The sequence below is a fragment of the Branchiostoma lanceolatum genome, chromosome 7 (assembly GCF_035083965.1).
Source record: "Branchiostoma lanceolatum isolate klBraLanc5 chromosome 7, klBraLanc5.hap2, whole genome shotgun sequence".
NCBI classification, from domain to species: Eukaryota; Metazoa; Chordata; class Leptocardii; order Amphioxiformes; family Branchiostomatidae; genus Branchiostoma; species Branchiostoma lanceolatum.
Genome location: NC_089728.1, coordinates 5,443,895 through 5,464,338, shown reverse-complemented (window position 1 = coordinate 5,464,338; position 20,444 = coordinate 5,443,895). Strand labels below are relative to the sequence as shown.

General features: G+C 40.0%; 3 protein-coding genes and 1 long non-coding RNA gene across 6 annotated transcripts; 2 read left to right on the top strand and 2 right to left on the bottom strand.

Annotated features, from left to right (window-relative positions):
• Positions 1-804: 804 nt before the first annotated feature.
• On the bottom strand, positions 805-4,688 carry LOC136438811 (protein Hikeshi-like). 2 transcript variants are annotated; one of them, XM_066433771.1, is made up of 3 exons: positions 4,543-4,688; positions 1,797-2,031; positions 805-1,382 (listed from the first exon to the last, which is right to left on the bottom strand). In XM_066433771.1, exons 1-3 carry the CDS (start codon positions 4,570-4,572, stop codon positions 1,057-1,059), a joined length of 591 nt encoding a protein of 196 aa, XP_066289868.1. In that variant the 5' UTR covers positions 4,573-4,688; the 3' UTR covers positions 805-1,056. The 2 variants fall into 2 exon arrangements, with proteins under 2 accessions (XP_066289868.1, XP_066289870.1); XM_066433773.1 differs by lacking the exon at positions 4,543-4,688 and adding an exon at positions 2,456-2,475.
• On the top strand, positions 2,522-3,379 carry LOC136438812 (uncharacterized). Its single transcript, XR_010756466.1, has 2 exons — positions 2,522-2,640; positions 3,046-3,379. It is a non-coding gene; the product is annotated as an uncharacterized lncRNA (long non-coding RNA).
• Positions 4,689-4,869: 181 nt separating the features above from the next.
• LOC136438809 (plasmanylethanolamine desaturase 1-like) lies at positions 4,870-12,716 on the top strand. The gene is made up of 6 exons (XM_066433769.1): positions 4,870-5,069; positions 6,717-6,836; positions 7,917-8,008; positions 8,660-8,784; positions 9,673-9,905; positions 11,020-12,716. Exons 1-6 carry the CDS (start codon positions 4,898-4,900, stop codon positions 11,139-11,141), a joined length of 864 nt encoding a protein of 287 aa, XP_066289866.1. The 5' UTR covers positions 4,870-4,897; the 3' UTR covers positions 11,142-12,716.
• Positions 12,717-13,834: 1,118 nt separating this feature from the next.
• LOC136438807 (HAUS augmin-like complex subunit 4) lies at positions 13,835-20,318 on the bottom strand. 2 transcript variants are annotated; one of them, XM_066433768.1, is made up of 9 exons: positions 20,212-20,318; positions 19,031-19,167; positions 18,371-18,502; positions 17,797-17,934; positions 17,040-17,148; positions 16,551-16,690; positions 15,299-15,429; positions 14,799-14,867; positions 13,835-14,230 (listed from the first exon to the last, which is right to left on the bottom strand). In XM_066433768.1, the coding sequence occupies exons 1-9, from the start codon at positions 20,282-20,284 to the stop codon at positions 14,056-14,058; spliced, it is 1,104 nt and encodes a 367-aa protein (XP_066289865.1). In that variant the 5' UTR covers positions 20,285-20,318; the 3' UTR covers positions 13,835-14,055. The 2 variants fall into 2 exon arrangements, with proteins under 2 accessions (XP_066289865.1, XP_066289864.1); XM_066433767.1 differs by lacking the exon at positions 20,212-20,318 and adding an exon at positions 20,024-20,075.
• Between the last annotated feature and the right edge of the window lie 126 nt (positions 20,319-20,444).

The following is a 20,444-nucleotide window of genomic DNA, read 5'->3' as shown; positions in this document are numbered from 1 at the left end:
GCTAGAAATAAACTGGAAATATCATTTGCAAATGTAAGGGACAAAAGGTTAAAAAATGCAACATGCCATTCACTTTTTCTTGATTAATGAATTAAAGGATTCAAAATTAGAAAAATCACTTTTTGTTTGTTTGAACCTTGGTTAGTTCAATTCAGTCTGCTGGCCGGTTACATTACTTATGTCCTGATATATCTTTAAACATAGAATGTAAGAATTGCACATTAAATGGCATCACAAATACACATTTGACATTTTTTTATCAAAGTGGAAGTTAAAATATGGACAGTGATCAATGTCGTTTGTTCCATTCATTTGTTATTGTATTATTAAAGAGTAGATATCTATCTTAAATGAAGTCTAGAGTAAGGGCCGTGGGCGGGAAGATGGCATTGTACAAAGTGCTGATGTTCAGATTAAAGATAAAGACTCATGTTGTGAAGGTAATCTACATCTTTTTTTTTTTTGTGGGAGGGGGCAAAAGCGTCTGAAAGTTGTTTTTTCTGTACTTTAAGAAAAATTTCTTTTTCTCTTCTCTAAAAATCATGTTAGAGGGCTCAAGCTAGCCTGAGTACCAGCCTCCGTACTTTAAATTTTTCTTAAAGTACAACCTTCACAACCACGGTTAGCAAGCGAATTTTTTTGAGCCAGCGGTCACTACGGAGGCTGGTACTCAGGCTAGGCTCAAGCCTCAAAGATCAGTAAAATATAGATGGTCATGCAGATATGTACACTGTACTAACGCAAGTTCGGAAGACACCGAAGCATACTACAAGAAAGGGCACATACTGGTACACTTTTTTAGGCAAAAAATACTTTTATTTCCCAACAAAACATCTGATTAGTCATTGCCATCAGTAACATCGCATTACAAAATGGTGAATTAAAAGAGTCTATTAATGCAGCAACAGTAATCCCAAAGATATGTACACTTTAGATATCCAGGTGTACAAGACAGTTTTGAAAATACCTTTAAAATAGCACCTTTTTTTTTAAATGTGGTATGAGAATTATGAGAGCTGAGTTTGATAATTGGTAATGAATCGGTTAAAAATCTGCTCATGTTTTCCAAAAGTTTGGATTTTGCACTAGTCTCCTCTGAAAATTATCAAACCACTGTTGAAGGACATTCAAGGGCACAAAGGATTTGTTTGGCTCGGGCACCATTTGAGCTTGTGTCAACGCGAACGACGAGGCGTAGTTGTGGAAGCTCTCCAACATCTTTCTGGTGAACTCTTGGAAGGTGCTAACTGTGGATGGAGTGATGTGGGAGGGGGGCGTCTGCTGGGCGATCTGGGCCGCTGGTTCCACAGAAATGCCAATTTGAGCCATTTTCTGCTGCCCTGGCATGAGCTGGCCAAACATGTTCTTGGAAGTCTCGTCCCCTGCATCAAGATAGCAAGAGGGAAGATTCAGTGTGTGAAATTCTTCAGTCATTTTTACAGGACTGTAAAATTCTATGAACTTAAAAGCAAACTTTTGATCATTTCATAAATACGTTCAGCTGCAGTTTTTCTGGATTTCTGATGAAAAAGGAAAATGAACCTGTCCTGATGTAAATCTATACGAAGCAATATAACCTTATCATTATTATCATCAATATCTTTATTTGTATAATGTTATCACTGATACCAAGTAGGTTTGATATAGAAAACTGGCTAAGGTATAGATAGCATTTTCTGTACAATATATCAGGGGGCCTAAGCATTCCCACAAATTTTATGAAATTTTTACAAATTTTATGAAAAATACACAAATCACTTTGAAGAAATGTACATAATCTTATGGAAATTGTTTACCTGGCTTGACCTTTGCAACCTTAAAAATTGCACTTGGTTTCTCATTTGCGATGTATCCAAGATATTGCCACGCCATACCATCGGGGTTGGGGTAGCCAAAGTACACCGCACCACAAAGTCCATCTGGGAAAGGAGTGGTCCCAGTCAAGAAGACGACGATGTGGTTTATGCTGTCCGCATCAGAGAGATTGAAGACAAATTGTGCTTCACTCATCTGTTGTGGATCTGTTTGCACCTGGGAATGATACAATCATACACATTCATAATTTCATACATATGTTGACCAGCCCCTCCAGCTCTGTCCTGACACTTGCTACATTATGTAATCGAACACCACAGGGTGTCTGCTGCTTTACCAGTAACCATGGTGACAGCGGTCTGGTCCAGGTCATTGACCTTATTTGTTTGGAACAGAAGCAAAAGAAGAAATGGAGAAAAGACTGTGAAGGTAAACATAAAATTGCAATGACTGACTGAACAGATGGCCTGGATGTCTGGATTCTTAGATTAACGATGTCCCTATAACCTCCTTTAGACTGTTAGATATATAGTATTCCCATTACTCAAGAGTAGAGTAGAAAAACTTTGACATTATTTGTTTGGAACAGAAGCAAAAGAAGAAATGGAGAAAAGTCAAGTTGAAGTTAAAAAAAGTTTACGGTCAGGTAGGCTGTTCTTCCAGTGATGTAGTTTTATTGAAAATCTTGAAGCAAACCATTGATCTCCTTTAAAGTTTTAGAGGGCTCTTGTAGGTATCAGGACAACTCGGCCCATTTCCAACTCGGCCCATCGCAAATCTGGTCAACTCGGCCCATCGCGGTGGTCAACTCGGCCCATTGCCGAGGTCAACTCGGCCCATCGCCAAATTTCCACAAAATAAAAAAACAACAAAAAAAAACACCTTCTAAACCACAACCTCATGACTGCAATTTCTAATGTTTACCCGCCGTGTCATGGGTAGTAACATACATGTACATGTTAAGTAACAATGTCTCCTTGCCTAATTGTTAGACAACTTCGACTTGTTGAGGTTTTCTGAGCTCCATACCGCTGGTGCTTTTGATAGGCGATCAACATAATTTTCATAGAGACCATGTTTTTTGTCAGAAAACTTCGAACTGTTGACTTAATTTGTGGTTTTTGGAGACCCATACCATCGTCGCTTATAGGCAATCAACTTGATTTAATACAGACCACGTCTTTTTGTCAGAGAACTTCAAACTGTCGACTTTAAGGTTTTGGGGCCGAGTTGACTAGGGAGATGGGCCGAGTTGACTAGGGAAATGGGCCGAGTTGACTGGGCCGAGTTGGTAATGGGCCGAGTCGTCCGACATTCCTCTTGTATGTTAACAGTTGGGAGGGAGGACCAAGCCAACTGGAGGGGGTCCTGTGCCCAAAATAGAACATTCTGGAGAGAGTTGTCTACAGTCGCCATGCATCAGCAGCTAGTTGATTCCCACTGAAGATTGATTGATTGACTCTATTATACATGTAACGTTGGGTAACATAAATTCGGGATTTTTCCGATAATGGTTGACTGAAATCAATCTAGCAGAACAATAAACCATCCTTTTTTTCTATAATTCTGTCAGTATCATGTACTATCTTTGCACTAATCATATATATGGTACATTTTGTCTCTAGTCGTGCTGACACAATAATATTTTAACTTGAAACTACCGTCCGCCGCACGCACAATTACGGTGCTGTCGGACAGGGGGGCACATTAATTCGGGAGAGAAGATTCGTCTTGAATATCTTACCGCTAATCACATTTTATACAGCAGCTATTCGTTCCATCCTTGGCCTGAGGAGAGTGCTATGGATATAGACGTGTCCAAGTAAAAAAAATACACGAAAAAACGGCCGTACCGCACACATCAGGCCAGTTCGGGTACAACCCGTGTGTTGAGTCGGTAGAACTTCACTCAAAGTCGGCCCATCGTCATCATCGGGCAACGTGTAACGTTACATTATTCATGGGAAGTTAGCTGGATGCCGTAGCAATGGTAATACTACTATGTCCATGTGTTCCTTGTTGTGTTAGGAGCAAACTTTGAGGAAAATATCTTCCTCAGTCCACTATCACACGCAGCATTTAGACAAAAAAGTGTTCCTCACAAACCTTTGTCGTCTGCTTGACAACAGGATTCTGGTTAACAATATGGCGGCGGGAAAATACACGTGCCGTAGGTTGTAGCAACAGAGAGGAGTTTTGATGATTGATCACACTTAGAATCCAGTTGCAGGTTAGCAAAAGAGATTGTAATAAGTTGTCTTGTAAATAATTGTGTTGAGCAGGAAGCGGATGTGACATTTTTCTTATAAACCAGCCGACAACCATGTTGTTTAATTCTCCCACGAAGTCCTCAGACTGTTCCAATAAGGGACGGAGAGTTTTTGACCTCGTCGCCTTATAATCCATGCTTATCGAAGCTTTTCAGACAGTGTTCTGAATACGTAAGTCTGTCAGGTTTGCATTTCTAGCGGTATTACTTATGTTGCATCTAGCACATATCCCTAAATACCCCGTTTTCGAAAAATCCCGAATTTAAGTACCCCGCGAATTTAGGTTACCCAACGTTAAATATACCCTATGCAAATCTACTCTGCTGTACTAAATAGATAAATATACAATGTAAAGGTAAATTGTAACATGCCCCCCTCCCCCTATCACAAGAAGCACTATCAGCACAGCTGAATCTGGCCTGTCATCGAACACCATACAGTCACTCCTGATACCTACCAATCTTCCTGCTACGATGCATCCAAACATCTTTAATGTCGGTGACCTTTCAACATTTCAAATGATGACAACAACAAAATTTGAACAACTCATCAACACGGTGGGAAAACACCCCTACTCAATGGTATAATCCACATCAGACCATCTCATAGCATCCAAACGTTGTCAGTTATTTTTAGACAAAAAGCTTTAAAAACTCAGATATCCGAATCCTAATCATCTTCAGTAGAAATATTTATTATTTTTCAGGTGACAATATGCACAGAAAGGTGTGAATCATAAGGGTTATTACATCTTTACTCTACGCTTTGCATTTCGTTGCAAGTGACATTTTTTTACACAACAATTTTCCAAGATGGCTACGTCTGAGGGAGGGGTCCACGCCGATCCGGAATATATCCAGCAAAATTCCATGCCTGAAGATGATCCGAACAAAAATGAACAACCTCCGTCGGTAGAAGGGAACCTGAAGCGGTGGGGGCCGCAACATGCCGGTGCTAAGGAGCTCGCCAATCTGTACTCTGGCGGTAAGATTTCCCGGCATATCACCGGGGTCTTAAAATAATTTATTTAACGTTATCATTTATGTAAGAACTTCTTAGACTTAGCGACTGTTGCATGTTCCAGGGCTCCTATTCCTTCAGTCTGACATATAGCTCGTGTTGTAATTTTTCTGGACCGAGGACATAAGTATTAGAGGCTGTTGACAGGACTTTCCTGTCAATAACAATTTTGGCGCTATTGACAGGATGTTCTAAATGTCAAATTGGAGAATTCTTTGGTGCCACCTGACAGGATGTTCCTGTCAATGATAAATTTCTGGCACCATATAAGATTATCGCAGAATGTTCCTGTCAACAAGATTTGTTTGCACAAAAAATATTTTAGCTCTATTGACAGGATGTTCCTATCAATAAAAACATTTTGGTACTATTGACAGGATCATCCAGTCAATAGATTTTTTGGCACTTCATGTAATGACGGGACTTTCCTGTCAATAAGAATTTTTTCACCATAGACAAGGTGTTCCTTTGATAATCTCTGCTACTTTAAATGTAACATTCCACACATGTATCATTTTTATTTTCTCACAAAACTGAGGGACAGGCATTGAATCACCACGAATACAAATATCACAAATGATTTACTGATTATCATGAGTAGTAGTAGGAAAATGTGTCATTTTGTTTGTTTATGATCTGTTGTAAGAAACATAACATAATGCATGATAGTCCATTTTGCGTTGCAGTCACCCTCCCACCACCGAGACAGCGAAGTAACCTGGTCTTGATCGTTTGCTTAAAGATCATTTTGCAGATGATAGAAGACACATAGAGAACAATGGTCATAGAGAACAACTTTCGTTTCTGAAACAACATTTTTTTTCAAACACCTGTGTGTGCTACTAGCAGAGAGGCACCTAACACATCATACATAGCTATGAGTGTAATAATACAGAAATGAGAAATAACAGTCAACATAATTGTGTCTGTTACTGTAGTATACACTTATTCATGAACCAGATCAGCACTTTTTGTTCACTTGTTTAAACTGTCTGCTTCTGTTTTAAGAAGGTTCTGTTATAACTATAGACATAAGGTAGTGTGTCATATATGTACATAATCACCTCACTTTGTTGTAATTTATGTTTTCATGGACCACTTTTTTTGGGTATACATGTATGTCCTACCACCACCACCGGTCACACCAGGGCACGACCTGCACTCCCCTAAGCATAATGCCCTGCGAGAGGTTTTGCTTAGTACTGTATACTAGTAGATATAGACTTTGGACATTGCACTATGCTGTAGTATTATGAATTTATACTGTGTTATATGTAGGACTCAAAATAAACCACCTGGATATAAGCAGGTTAGTGTAGGTAAAATTTGAGTTCTTAAGGTCTGTCTGATGTCTAACTTGCACCAGTGTACCGGATACATAAGTATCCCGGTATATGTGGATTTTCCTTTGCTATACTGATTGTTACCACTTCTGAAAGAATTGAAATGGTTCGATCCATGATTGATAAATCTATTTCTGCTGTATTGATCTTTGACACCAACAGTTTTGCTCCAATAAGTGTACAAAAGCAACTCAAGTTTGTGAAAGATTTTCTGATAGACATAAAAGCTCATGATTTTGTTTTCTGTGTTGTCTACTTTTGCACACAGGCAAGCGACTACAAGAGATTCTTAGTGTCGGGCTGTGCTTCCCGCTGCTGGCTGTCACATTCGGGTTTCTGTGCTACCATTTCCAGTGGGACAACTCTCTCGCAATCTTTCTGTCAGCAGGTAGGACCGCCTTCGTGTGATGATAGTTTCAAGAGTTAAGTAAAGCATGGTGGCACCATATTGGTCAGTTAAAGTTATGGTATCATCTATTATGTACCCACAAGAAGATTTCATCATGTTCCATATCAGTGACTGTCACATAACGATTTTTGCGTGTGAAATGGCTGCTGATATGGTCACTTCCTGTTCTTGGGCCCTGGCTGACAATTTTCCAACTGCAGTTAAAAAATCATGGTAGATTACCAGTTACAAATATCTTACTAAGCAGGAAGAAGTGCTGAACTCTGTGCAAAGCATGGTGTGTGAAACCAGTTTTTGTTATGATAATTATATTATATATATTATGCATATGCTATTGGTAAAATATGACTGAGGACGAAGCATGCTGCTTTTACATTAGCTAGTAGCACAATGCAGCTTTGCTATATATTGCAGTAACACCTCAACAGTTAAAGGTCAATTTGAATGATGATATGTTCTCCAATTGAAGAAAGACTGATTGCAACTGCAGGACGTTACCACGACTGCAGATGTAGAACCAGTAGGATGTTCACAATGATATCCAGATGAAAGCTTTCTTTGTGCAAAACATACATTAAACAACACAAGTAAGCTCTAAAGCCCCAGTCACATCCATTGTACGATACACCTACGATAGGATTGTTCCCGCGAGGATAGTGCTGTGCTTACCTGCGATTATCCTTGGGTTCTGTGGCTTGCTATTAGCACGCCACAGAACCCTAGGCGTTATTGTACAACGTATGTGACCGGGGCTCAAGTTAGAAGAGTAAAATATACATACCAGCTTTGACTTTGAGTGCCATGCTTCATATGGACTTCTCCCAAAAGATAGTGTAAAAAGGGAAATGTGCACAGGGGTTTGATTTCACGGTAGGAGTGTTTGCGGCGGTTTAAAGGTCATGATTGAAACACTGTGGTGGTTTTTAATTCTCGAACATAAAACTGCCGCAAACATTTCCCTTTTAGTTTTCACTTCTGATTCAACTTACCACCAGTTACTGTATCAGTATATCACAGTTGTTCATAGCTGACATGGATGATTTCTTTCTGTGACTCCAGTGGCAGGGATTGTTGCGGCTGACTTCTTCTCTGGCCTGGTTCACTGGGGCGCAGACACCTGGGGTTCAATAGATGTCCCTGTGGTGGGCAAGGTTGGTATTATCCAGAAAAACACTTACACTATGATACAACTATGATTTCTGCCATAGCTTAACTGGTAGCAGTCTCACAGTTCAGCTCCTGGGTCCAATTAGTTGCTAACTGGGAAACCCTGGTTTATTCCTGGGTCAGGACCTCTCAGTTGGGGCAGCTCCCATCTTTCGGAAGGGACGTAAAATGGGCGTCCAGTATTCGAGGAGGTGCCTCGAGCATGTTAAAGAGCTAGCAACCCCTCCCTGTAAGAATTATACCCTGCTACTGAAAGAGCAAGAATACTTGCTGCCCTGTGTGCCACTAGGCACTACAAGGGTCTGAATGATACAACTTTTTTGGGCAACACTTCAGGCAGAGCTAGCTAGTACCTTATAACAGTACATGTCACATGACAAGAATGTGAAAGAAGTACATGTAGCTCAGAATATAGGAAAAAGCAATGTGTCCCCTCCCCCTGTTTTTGAAAGTTTAAGGTTTCCCTGTAAGACATGTTTGTAAAGCAATGCAAAGAAAATACGGTTACAATGACTATGTATTTTTCATCATCATCTGGTCGTAGGGATCTCACAGGTGCTTTTTACATGCATTTTATTTCTATTTCATTTTTATGTGTATTTTTACACGTGTTTTATTCCTCCTCCATACTCTAGAATTTCCTGCGTCCCTTCAGAGAACATCACATTGATCCGACAGCGATCACTCGTCATGACTTCATCGAAACTAATGGCGACAACTGCCTTCTTACCGTCGTGGTTTCAGCCTACCAAGTCTACAAGTAAGGAGTTTGTGCTTTATAATACTATACAACACAATAAAACATTGTCACCTTTGAGGAGTAGGTCAATAACCTCAGCCAGAGGTGTTGTTTTTGTCTGAGTGTTCACAGCTATAACTTAAGATCCTTTTCATAGATCTGTTTGAATTTTGTCATGCTGGTAGTTATTGAGGTCCTAAAGAAGCATAGCGATGTTGGGTACCGTAGCAGTATTTTCAGATTTTGGAGAATTATACTATTTATAGATCAACCCCAACATCTTGGAGGAAGTGTGGCACAGCCACAAAAATCAGCTGTCGTTTGCTTAATGGTACACAGTTGTATACAAGCTCTGGGGTCAATTAGCTTCTCTCCAAACAGATGTTAGGCTCCTGCTTGTTACACTGTCTTGGTTACTGCCTAGTGTTGTAATAAATAACTACCTACCTGGACATAAATGGAAACAGGTTTTAAGGAAATTGTTATACCTGGTAAAGAGGGTATCAAACACCTTACTACATGTAGTACTAGTAGTAGCCCACACTGCAAACACCATAAGTACTTCATGTAGGTGTCCTACAGACTCTCATTCAACCATCATCATCATCTATCAGCTTATAACAGCCGGGACCAGACAAGAAGTACATATTTCACTCCACATTGCCCTATCCAGCATCATTTTTTCTAAATGTTCATATTCAATTCCAGTGTCTAACTAAAGTGTCAGTAAAAGTCAAACTTCTGCAATGCACTCGACCTCTTGGTTTCCATAGAAGGACAGATGAGACTATTTCCTGCTTGGCTGGACAGCAGTGCCCAGCAAATGTTACTCGACGGTGGGTGAGCTTTTGAGACAGCCGTGGAAGACTTCCATATATTGCTCGTTCAATAACTGTTTGTATGTTGCAGTTTTGTAACTCTGAGCCCCCTGGAGATCCACAACACGTACACAAGGCAGTGCTTCATCTTCTTCCTGGCCTTCTTCGTGATGTTGACCAACCAGATTCACAAGTGGTCCCACACCTACTTCGGCCTGCCGCGGTGGGTCACATTTCTACAGGACTGCCACCTCATCCTGCCGCGACGCCATCACCGCATCCACCATGTCTCACCACACGAGACGTACTACTGTATAACAACAGGTATGGAACATAATATTGCACACAATACTGTATAACCACAAGTGTAGGACATTTGTACATACTACTGTATAACAACAGGTATGGAACATTTGTATATACTACTGTATAACAACAGGTATGGAACATAATATTGTATACAATACTGTATACAACAAGTGTAGGACATTTGTACATACTACTGTATAACAACAGGTATGGAACATAATATTATACATACTACTGTATAACAACAGGTATCGAACATGATATTGTACATAATACTGTATTTAGTGTATAACAACAGGTGTTAGACTATTCACGGAGGTGTTAGACATTTGTACATACATTGTACTACTGACAGACACCGAAACGTCAGCAGGTGAGAATTACCGGTTGTGTAAAAAGAATCTCCAATACTCTATGTTCTACCAACCTGATGAAATTATTTTTGGCATTGTACTACTGTTTAACAACAGGTATGGAACATTTCTACATACATTGTACTACTGTATAATAACAGGTATAGAACATCACATACTACTGCATAACAACAGGTATAGAACATCAAATACTATTGTATGGCAACAGGTATAGAACATCAAATACTACTGTATAGCAACAGGTATAGAACATCATGGGGATGTTCCTATAGCTCATCTGGTAGCAGCCTCACAGATAAGCTCCTGGCTCCAACTAGTTGATAACTGGGAGATCACAGTTCAATCCTGGGTCAGAACATTTGGGTTGGGGCTACAACTGTCTTTAGGAAGGGACGTAAAATGGAGGTCCCTTGTTTGAGATGCCTTGAGCACTTAAAAGGGGAAAGGCAAGCAACTCCTCCCTGTAAAAATATATCCTCCTACTTTCCTTACTGCCGTATGTGTCACAAGCATCTGAATGATAGAACAGTAGGCAAATAGTAGTGGACAACCTCAAGTCAACTGTACACACTCACACCACATCTTCAGAAAGTTCCCATTTAGAACTTTATTCAAGCCGACACCAGGCTAGTTTCGCCTTTGCGGGCCTTTCTCGATGGTTTAGGGCTCCAATGAGTAAAAGTACAATGTGTCCTGTCTTATATAGACTATATGGATGATCAAACAGCATTACAACAGTTTTGTGTTTTCCCCAGGATGGCTGAACTATCCTCTGGAGTTGGTGAACTTCTGGTGTCGCCTGGAGGAGGCCATCACAGCGGTGACTGGGGCGAAGCCGCGTGCTGACGACATGATTTGGGCTAAGAAATCCGATTAGCGCTCACAAGCTTGTCGTCCATGACATCCCTATCTCTTCTGCTTTCTACGTAACCTTGTAACAATTATAGTGATGTAACCAGGGCTCGAAATTCATTTTTAGAAGCTGGTGCACGGAAACAAAATCAGGTGCACAAAAGTAATTTTTGGTGCACAATATAACATCAAGTTGAATGTCAGCAAAACATTAAATTACAAAGTTTAATGCTACTGCCTCTCTTAAGAACTTCAATCTGTAATTCTATAGCTAACTTCAAGATTTCAAACAAGTAATAAAGTACTTACATTTCAAGAATATTCTGAATACTAGTGTACAATAGTATCTTTACCTTATAGCATACAAAAATATTGAGGTGCACTGCTCCAATTTTGGGTATGCAAAGGTGCACAATAATGCACCCAGTATTTTGAGCCCTGCGTAGCAGAAGATGATAGATTTTTTACCTTTCTACCAGACTTCACAAAGGCCCCAGCCCCGAAGCATCGCCAAAAATGTTGTGTTTTGAAGTGTTGATTGTGATGTAGACATTGACAGTGCAGTATGGTCTGTGTGCTTGCCTTGCCAAACTTTTTAACCTTCTCCCTGCTGCCTAACTCTGTAACCAATAGGGGATTGGGTGCCAAACAGCTACTTCTATGTGCTAAAGGTTAAATACTTGTATTGCAGTGCAGTGCTACTGAATCAGAAGACATATGGAATGTTGTGGATGACAGTGCAAAAATACTACCTGTATAGCTGCTACACTACCAAATAATGCCTTGTCACTTGGCTGCAGTGTATGATATGCAAATTTTACCTATTGTAACCACTGCTTTGCTGTGATTGCAGTCTCTGATATTGATTCTAAGAGCGCAACGAAACGCTAGAAAACAAAGTCTACAATTTACCTTGTTGGACTATTTATTAATTGTTTATTGTATTTTATGACTCAATATTTGTGAGACAGTACGAAATCTGCTCTCGCGAGAGCACAGTCTGGTGAGTTTAGACGAAAAACGATGGTTGGAAGGTAATTGTAATAGGTCTACCTTCTGATTCCGATTTGAATTTCCACCTAACTCAGACACGTTCCCGCCAGATTGTGCTCTTGCAAGTTAAGTGCAGATTTCGCAATGGTGCTTTTTGGAAAGAGGTCGATCGGGAATATTCTATCCTATGAAATTATGTATTGAGTAAATTATGGTAATAACCCAACACTTTTTAAGAAGAGTAGGACTGGCCCAATTTGATTGGCTAACAATGCCACAACGAAGCCATAACGAAGCCACATTGTACATGTACTACATTTGTACTACCTACTTGAAAAAGTAGCATGCTTCATCTCAATTGAGGATGACAAAGGAGACATAAAGATGTGTTTTAAGTGAATTTTTACAGCATTTGTTGTTAAAGAAATCTCAGTTGTGAACAGTGATGTTGTAATTATGTCCTTTTCTATCTGATAATTACCTCACAGAGTATTGTTCGCTGTGTGTAAATATTGTTGGCCAGAGTTTATTTCAACATGTGTCTATTGCATACGTTTTTGTATGTAGGACATTGCCCATCTCATGGCAATAGATTACTGTAAATTGATTTACTTTTTCTGTGGTTTTAATTCTTGTTTGAAACAGTTTTTAGTACAGTGGTCATACCAGGGACATATTTGGGGTGTAATGAATTTGCTGTAGAGAGGTCACCGTAAAAACTAAACTTCTAAAGTTACAAGATTTACAATACAGTAAAACCTGCACAAAAAGACAGCTCAGTCTGATAAAATCTGGTCTATGGCCTTAGTGGGTAGAATGTTTGCCTTGCACACATTAGGTAATGAGTTCAATCCCCAGCTAAGTCATACCAAAGACGTTAAAAATGGTACATACTGCTTTCTTTAGCACTCTGCATTTGGGAAAGTGTACATGTAATTTTTTTTTGCAAATCGCTGCTGTGCCTGTGTCATACTTCAGCCTGATAAAGCCTGATATACATGTATTATTATCGCACTTGGCTTTGGAACTAAAGAATATATTTTGAATGGTGTGAATTAGTTTGCGAATTTTTAAACAGCAAACATGTCATCTTATGATACATTACAAGAACTATGAACTGCAAATCTGTTAGTAGCTGTAGCAATGCAGACTTTTATACATAGCATGTGGCATCGTGTGGCTCAATCGGTAGGGTGTTTTGCACGGAACCGAGAGGTCCTGGGTTCGAAACCACTGCTATGCCCCCATGTTGTGACCTTGGGAAAGGCATTTTACACAACTTTCCTCACTCCACCCAGGTGTGAATGGGTACCTGACTTCGGTTGGGGAAGGTCATATTGAGGTCACCTGCTGGCGCCGAATGGCAGTCGCCCAGACCCTTGCGACAGTTTCACAAAGATTTCACAAAGTGCAAGTGTGGAGCAAATATGTACATGTATCTGTTGTGTATTATGTGATTGTAAACCCTGCAACAAATCAGCACTGGCTGCCATTGCATGGGTAATTTCTGACCAATAAACCATTATTATTATTATAGCTCCATAGCTTACATATAATTGTGATTCACCATAACCAGCCTGATTTAAGCAAAAGTGCAAATTCTTTATATTCTTACCCAGTTTTGAATATGTTTAGTCAGATTTTAAATCATACCCATTTGGACTCTATACCGAAGTTCAACCCTGATGTATTCAAGGGATGAAAGAACCTAAATCACACCAAAAAGACTGCAACTATTCTGTTTATTTTCATACAATTCCTGTGAGTTTCAATGATTTGCGATTATAGTGGTGGGCCAGCTACTAAAGCTCAATTCGACCCAGTATCATTCCAATCCTTTCTCATATGCCATACCATATCGTTCTGACTAAGATGTCTTCTGTAGCTCTGTAAGTCCCCATTTTAGTCCAGGCTATCATTCCCATCCATTCTCATATTCTGACAAGTTAACATGTCTTCTGTAGCTCTGTAAGTCCCCACTTCTTGTTCTCGATGGCCTCTTGTAGTTTCCCGTACTCCTGTACCAGGCTGTCGAAGCCCATCCCTACAGATCTGTAGGCCTGGAGCTGCTGGACACTCTGCATGTACTCGCTGTCATAGGGAGTGCTGTCCAGGTGCCTCCTACAGGAAAGGAGAGAAAGAAACATTGACTTTCATGGAGGTGGGATATACACATTGTACACTTGTCAAAATAAATAGACAATAAAATCCCTTGCTGTTTTACAATACATGTCATTCGTGTTGTTCTATGTCCATTTACATGTATTCTGTTGCTCTTGTGGGGGAAGAGCCCAGAGAAGTTCTGCAAGGTAACGGTTACTCAAGCAACTGGAAAGATTTTGTAAACAGACGTTTCAGGTAGCATCCACTAGATTTCGTCAGTGACTGAAAATTCAACAAGACAGATCCAGTTGCTTGAGTAACTGTTACCTTGCTTATCTAATTAGCTGGATGTCTAACCTTCACTGAAGCCCAGAGAAGTGTTTGATCTTTGTTACCCTTGAGAATGAAATTTTAAACCTGAGGGTATTTATAGTCAAAACATACTTTATACTTAAGATATTGATGCCTATTTTAAGTGCCTGACATTTTGGCATGTAGGCATCCTTCCCTGTTGAGGGTGGGATTGTACAATCTCTCATATATTGCGGTCTCTAACTTTTAAATGTAGGGTTCAATCCAGCCTTACCTGATCTGTTTGAGTGCTGTTACTGTGTCTGCTGTGTATGTGTCACAGAGAACCTGTGTCTCCACTACCCTGTTCAGAGACAGACAGCAAAAAATCAGGATGACATAACTACTACACACTCTACATTATCAAATACAGGGCTCAAAACACTTCATTTCTGTGTGTTATATATGACTTACATTATTTTAGCAAAAACTTGGTTCGTCAAAAACTGCATATTAAGATTAAAAAATGATTTGATAGAAGAGTACAAGTCTTGGTTACACCCAAAACTATGCTGACGAGCTCTTGAAACAAGCAGTTTTATAAACAGTATATCTCTAGAACACATTAAAATTACAATTGCAATACAATCAATTTCATATTTTCAAAGGGCTCTCTCTTCAAAAATATACCCTGCTGCAGGAACAGCAAGGAAACTTGCTGCCCTTTGCTCCACTAGGCACCACAAGGGTCTGGACAAACGAACAAACAAACCAAACAAACACATCAACACCTACTTGATTTTAAGTTCCATGGCATCAAAGCGTTGGACGAGCCATTCACTGATGACGTTGTTGTTCTCCAGTTGAGACTTCAGACGATGATGTTTCACAATTCTCTCCAGACTTTCCAACGTTTGGAGGAGGATCTGTACCACAAGTAGACAAACTTGTTGCAATAACAATCCATAACATCCAGTGGTGTAAAATCTGACCAGACTGGACCACTTTTTCTGCTGTCCGGACTGGACCACCCTTTCCGCCAACCTAAGGTACATGTACGAGGGGTGATCAATAAGTCCTCGGCCTCACCCAGAAATAAGGTGCACAACTCAAATTTTGGGGAACAATTTCAAAGTATAAAGTCTTTTATGCATTTATACCAACATTCAAATCATTGTGATCATTACTTTGCAGGCGACACCCAGTAACATTAGGTGAGGTAGAAGGATAAAAACATAGACAAGTGTGCTGTGACCTGAAATGTGCAGGTCAGCTTGCTCTGCTGAAAGTCAGATACCCACTTCCTTTTAGTTGAAATAAGAAGAGAATCTTCATCAAACATTTTGACAATGTCTTCGAAGATTTAATGCTGATTCATGGCATGAGGAACGCGAAGCACACAGCTCCGATCACAGTGCACCCTTGTTTTTCTCGTCACTTACCTACTAGTTTTCAAATGGACGTCGACTAAAAAGTATTGACCACAATGATTTGAAATTTGATGGATATGGCTACATGATGTCATACTACATAATTATGCCCCGAAATTTGAGTTGTGCACCTTACTTCTGGGTGAGGCCGAGGACTTATTGATCACCCCTCGTAAGTATTAGGAACCACCTTGGGTATCTCAGTTGGGGGAAGACCCACAAAAAACCTTATAAGTTTCTGGTCTTCCCTGCATATTCTTTTTCACTCATGCTAGTAAATGATTTGTTTCTTTTAATGTGGCATTGAATGGCCAAGTGGCTTAAGGCTAGCAGACACAAGATCAAGAGGTCACACTCACAGGTTCAATTCCTGGCATTCCTGGCTAGATGTTGTGTCTTTAGCAAAAGCACTTAACACAGCTTTCTTCATTCCACCTAGGTGTGAAAATCTGTACCTGACTTCAGTTGGGAGGTAAAAGGCGGTGGAAGGAGAGGGATGGGCTCTGCCTTTCAATACCATGCCCGATACACAGTGGATAACAACCCACTACCCCAATGGCTTTGGGACTACCTTTACCTTTTTATGTGCAAATGATAAATAAACAAAGAGTGAAGACCTGGTAGTATTGCCAGAACTGCCTGTCCCTGGCTGCCCTGTCCTGCTGCAGTTGTCTCTTCTTCTCCTGTAGATCAAGTCTCTCCCTCTCCAGGACCAGGGGAAGCTGAGACGCCTTGGCAAACAGGAGTTCACCTGGGTCTAAAAAACAAGAGCAGATTATACAACATCCTTTTCTACTTAAAATAATTAAATTCCACCTGACATTCCAACAATATACATGGCTTGAAATCCTTTTTAAGAACATAACATAACACTGAACCGTGTACTTTTGGTTTTGAAAATTGCAGATCATTTTTTTTCTACAATCTTTTTCTATTTCAAGATGGCATTCCCAGGCTTTAGTGGTACATAAGGCTATGAATCAGTACACTAAATTTGATCAGGTCCAGATCTATAGAAGGACCTGGTTCTGACGTGTAACAGACGTGAACGCTCTGGACCGGTATCCACCCTTCAATGAGCTATTGTTGCAGTCATCTTTACTCACCAGTGGAAAGATTGCTGGAAGATTCGTGGAAACTGAACACTGCTGTGCATTTCTTCTTCAGTCTCTCTTCTACTAAGGGCACCAGTTTCTTCTGCAAGGACTTCAAATCCTACCTCACAGAAATATAAACAAAACAAATGAACAAACAGCAACAAAATTGAAATTACATGTGTACATGTAAATCGTAGCAGTGCTATTATGAATAACAACATAATCTATTGGGATTTTCCAAATTCTCCAAAAGCCTTTACTTGCTACTAAGTACATTTTACACGTACCTAACATACTAAGGTAACTCTGACTTTGCTTTAGTCGAAAGTCAGTCTTCTGAAATTCATCAATTTTCAACCGGTTTAAATTGATCCCCGGTCCAGTATCAGTCCAGTGAGTGCCGCAAGCATACAGATACTGTACGTAGCACATACATATACGTCAATTAAGGTTAGATATCCAGGTACATAAGATACGCAAGATATCGGCAAAAGGTAGTGGATGCTGTCAGTTGCTTGAGTAACTGTTATTTGTTTTTGTATTTATTGAGAATGAGATAATTCATTACACTGGGTCAGCCAAGGCTCTCGCTGGTAAGGACTGACCCACAAAAGTACAGACGAATGTGCAACGTAAACATGACCTACAATAAACGGACTAAAAAGTCATTACAATATACCTTAGAATACAATACATATCGATATAGTATATCTTGTGTACGTAGCACAATTTGCTAGTTGTTACAGTAACACCGTAACATACAGACCTTCCTATGTGGGTTGTTCTGCTGAAGTTGCTCTCGCGTGAGTCCCAGTAAGGTGACGTCCTTCCTACCATCTGGGCCACACTCCAGGTACTCACATACCTCTGCAGTCGTCAAACACTCCTGCACAGCAGTGTAGAACTAGTGGGGGAACAATAGAAAGCATTTGGTCCAGACATCCATGAAAAGTTTCATCAGGTTGGTAAGATCACTGGGAAACAAAGTTCTCTGTACAAAACCAAATTTTTGGCAGAAGCGAATCCGGCGCATACGAATCGCATTCAAATTGTTCGATGGAAGCCCGTGCAATACAACTTCCAAGCCCGTGCAATACCGTAAAATATGAACTGGTCTGGAACACGCGAATTGAATGTTACACCCCGGCCCAGGGATGACTGAATTACGACTGGTTAGGCTTTAGGGAAAAAGGCATGCAGGACAACAACGTGTGCTGTTGGTGACTTTACACCAAGCGAGAATGTAGAAAATCTCAGTCCACTTACTGACAGCTCAAAGGCCTGTTGTGAAAAAGGACACATGTACATGTCAATTAATTGTAACAAGGAAACAGCCAGACCTGGGTTTCAGCAGCAGGTATTTCAGACTCTTGTTTTCTGATGTCATGGTCCAGGAGCAGTTCTTCCAACTCATGATAGAGGGCGCCTGCCTGCAGCCAAGCCGCTTTTTCTCTTCTCATCTGCTCTTTTGCCTTGGATTCAAAGTTTGAAACAGACAACAAAAAAAGTCACCAAACACACATTGCTTGTGTTACAAAAGTATGCTGTGAGTCATTCATCTGTACATTCATGTAGTAATCACAAGTTCTGATATTTGTACACATTCAAAATGTTTAATTGCATGAACATATTTTACTATCATGCATGTGAACTCTGCTGAAGTTCTGAAGTTTTTTTATTTTTTCCATAAGATGTATAAAGTTCTAAGATAAAGAAAACAAACAAATCATATAACATTTTGAACAAGTTTATACATGTACAAACACGTGTATGGTTCATGTAACATCATAAGATATATATGCTGTATTTCTTAGTTCACTGACGAGCCCCTTCATCCTGCCCCCTTCTAAATGGAAGAACTCTATATCATAACGAAAGTCAATAACATGGGCTCCCAAACAATGAGTGGGACGGAAAAAATGTAAAGCTGGAGACAGCTAGCCTTGTTAGCTTTGGCCCACTCCCAATGATGCTAGCCGCCAAAAACAAAAACATCTTACCTGTTCTACATCCTTCTGCAGACCCTTACTGACGCCTGTGTGTGTTAGTCTGTGTGACAGGGTCGATAGCAGCTTCACAAACTCAGGGTTCTTCTGGGCATCTCTGCCAGTAATGTGCACCGGGAGGTTCAGGTTAACTAGAAATGGAACAGGTGAACAGATTGGATTCAACAGTTGAAAATCTAATTGGATATTCATTGAAGGTGTACACAAGCATACCATTATTCAAAATAAGTTGAAACTGAAACTTTATTCTTCAAGTACAATATTGCAAACACTGTGTCTAAATTGTGTTGCCTTTTTACAGTGGTTTGTAAAACATCTACATTCATACTTCTTAAAATTGTAAACTATATAGCGGGAGATTAAAACTCAGATTAAAACTAAAATATACGGAATAAACAACAGTTGACAATATCATATGACATAATCCTATTCCTATACTACCGGTAGTGCTCCACAGCGACAATGTAGAGCGTCTTATAAGTACAGTACAAGTTGCAAATACATCAAATCGTAAACAAAAATGAACAAAAACTGTAACGTTGTAGTGTCATTTAGTTATCATCATCTGGTCATAACGATATCACGGGTGCTCATGGCCCTTCTCCAACCCTCCCTATACTCCATTGCACTGGGCAGTCCTCCAAATTCAGTTATAGCAGCCATGACAGCTGTATAGTTTTAATTCTTCTTGAAAACCATGATAGTTCGGGATCAGGGTAGGAGTTAACTGCGGCGACTGTTGGAGGTCTTCTTTTGCTTGCAGTCTTATACATTAGCCCTGTTGATAGGGCTAATGTATAAGACTGCATAAATGCATATTGTATAAAACAAGCCTGCACCTGAAAGCAAAATTTGTAGTTCCCGAAAAAATACTTCGTTCGCACGATGTAAATGGTCTTTCAGTCAGACCAGTTACTAATCTCCAAATAACAAATTTGTCTGTACAATGTTAGCCAAACGGAAAAGGAAGATATATTAGTATATTACGATCGGGCGGTTCAACGTCTTCACCCACAGCATCCATTTTTGTTTGTGTTGTCCAACAGATGTCATATTTATAATTGCTAGCTGCAAGCTGCCAAGCTAAACATAATCTCATTAACACGAATAACCAATCAGAGAGCTTCACAAAAGATCCAGTCAACTCTGTGGCCAACCAGGTGAGTTTATCTTACTCTTATCAGCTGTGTCTTGAGCCACTTTTCCACCTGCAGACAACAGAGACATTCTCGAGTCTCCTTCCGCCATCTTGAATGTTCCCGCCAAACATCATAGATCGCAAAATAACACAAGAGATCACAACAATACTAAAATACATCTTTAAGTCATAAGTATAGTAAAAATTGCCATTTTCTCATAGAAAAGAATTATAGAATATAGTTGAAAGGTTCATCATCTTCATTCATCC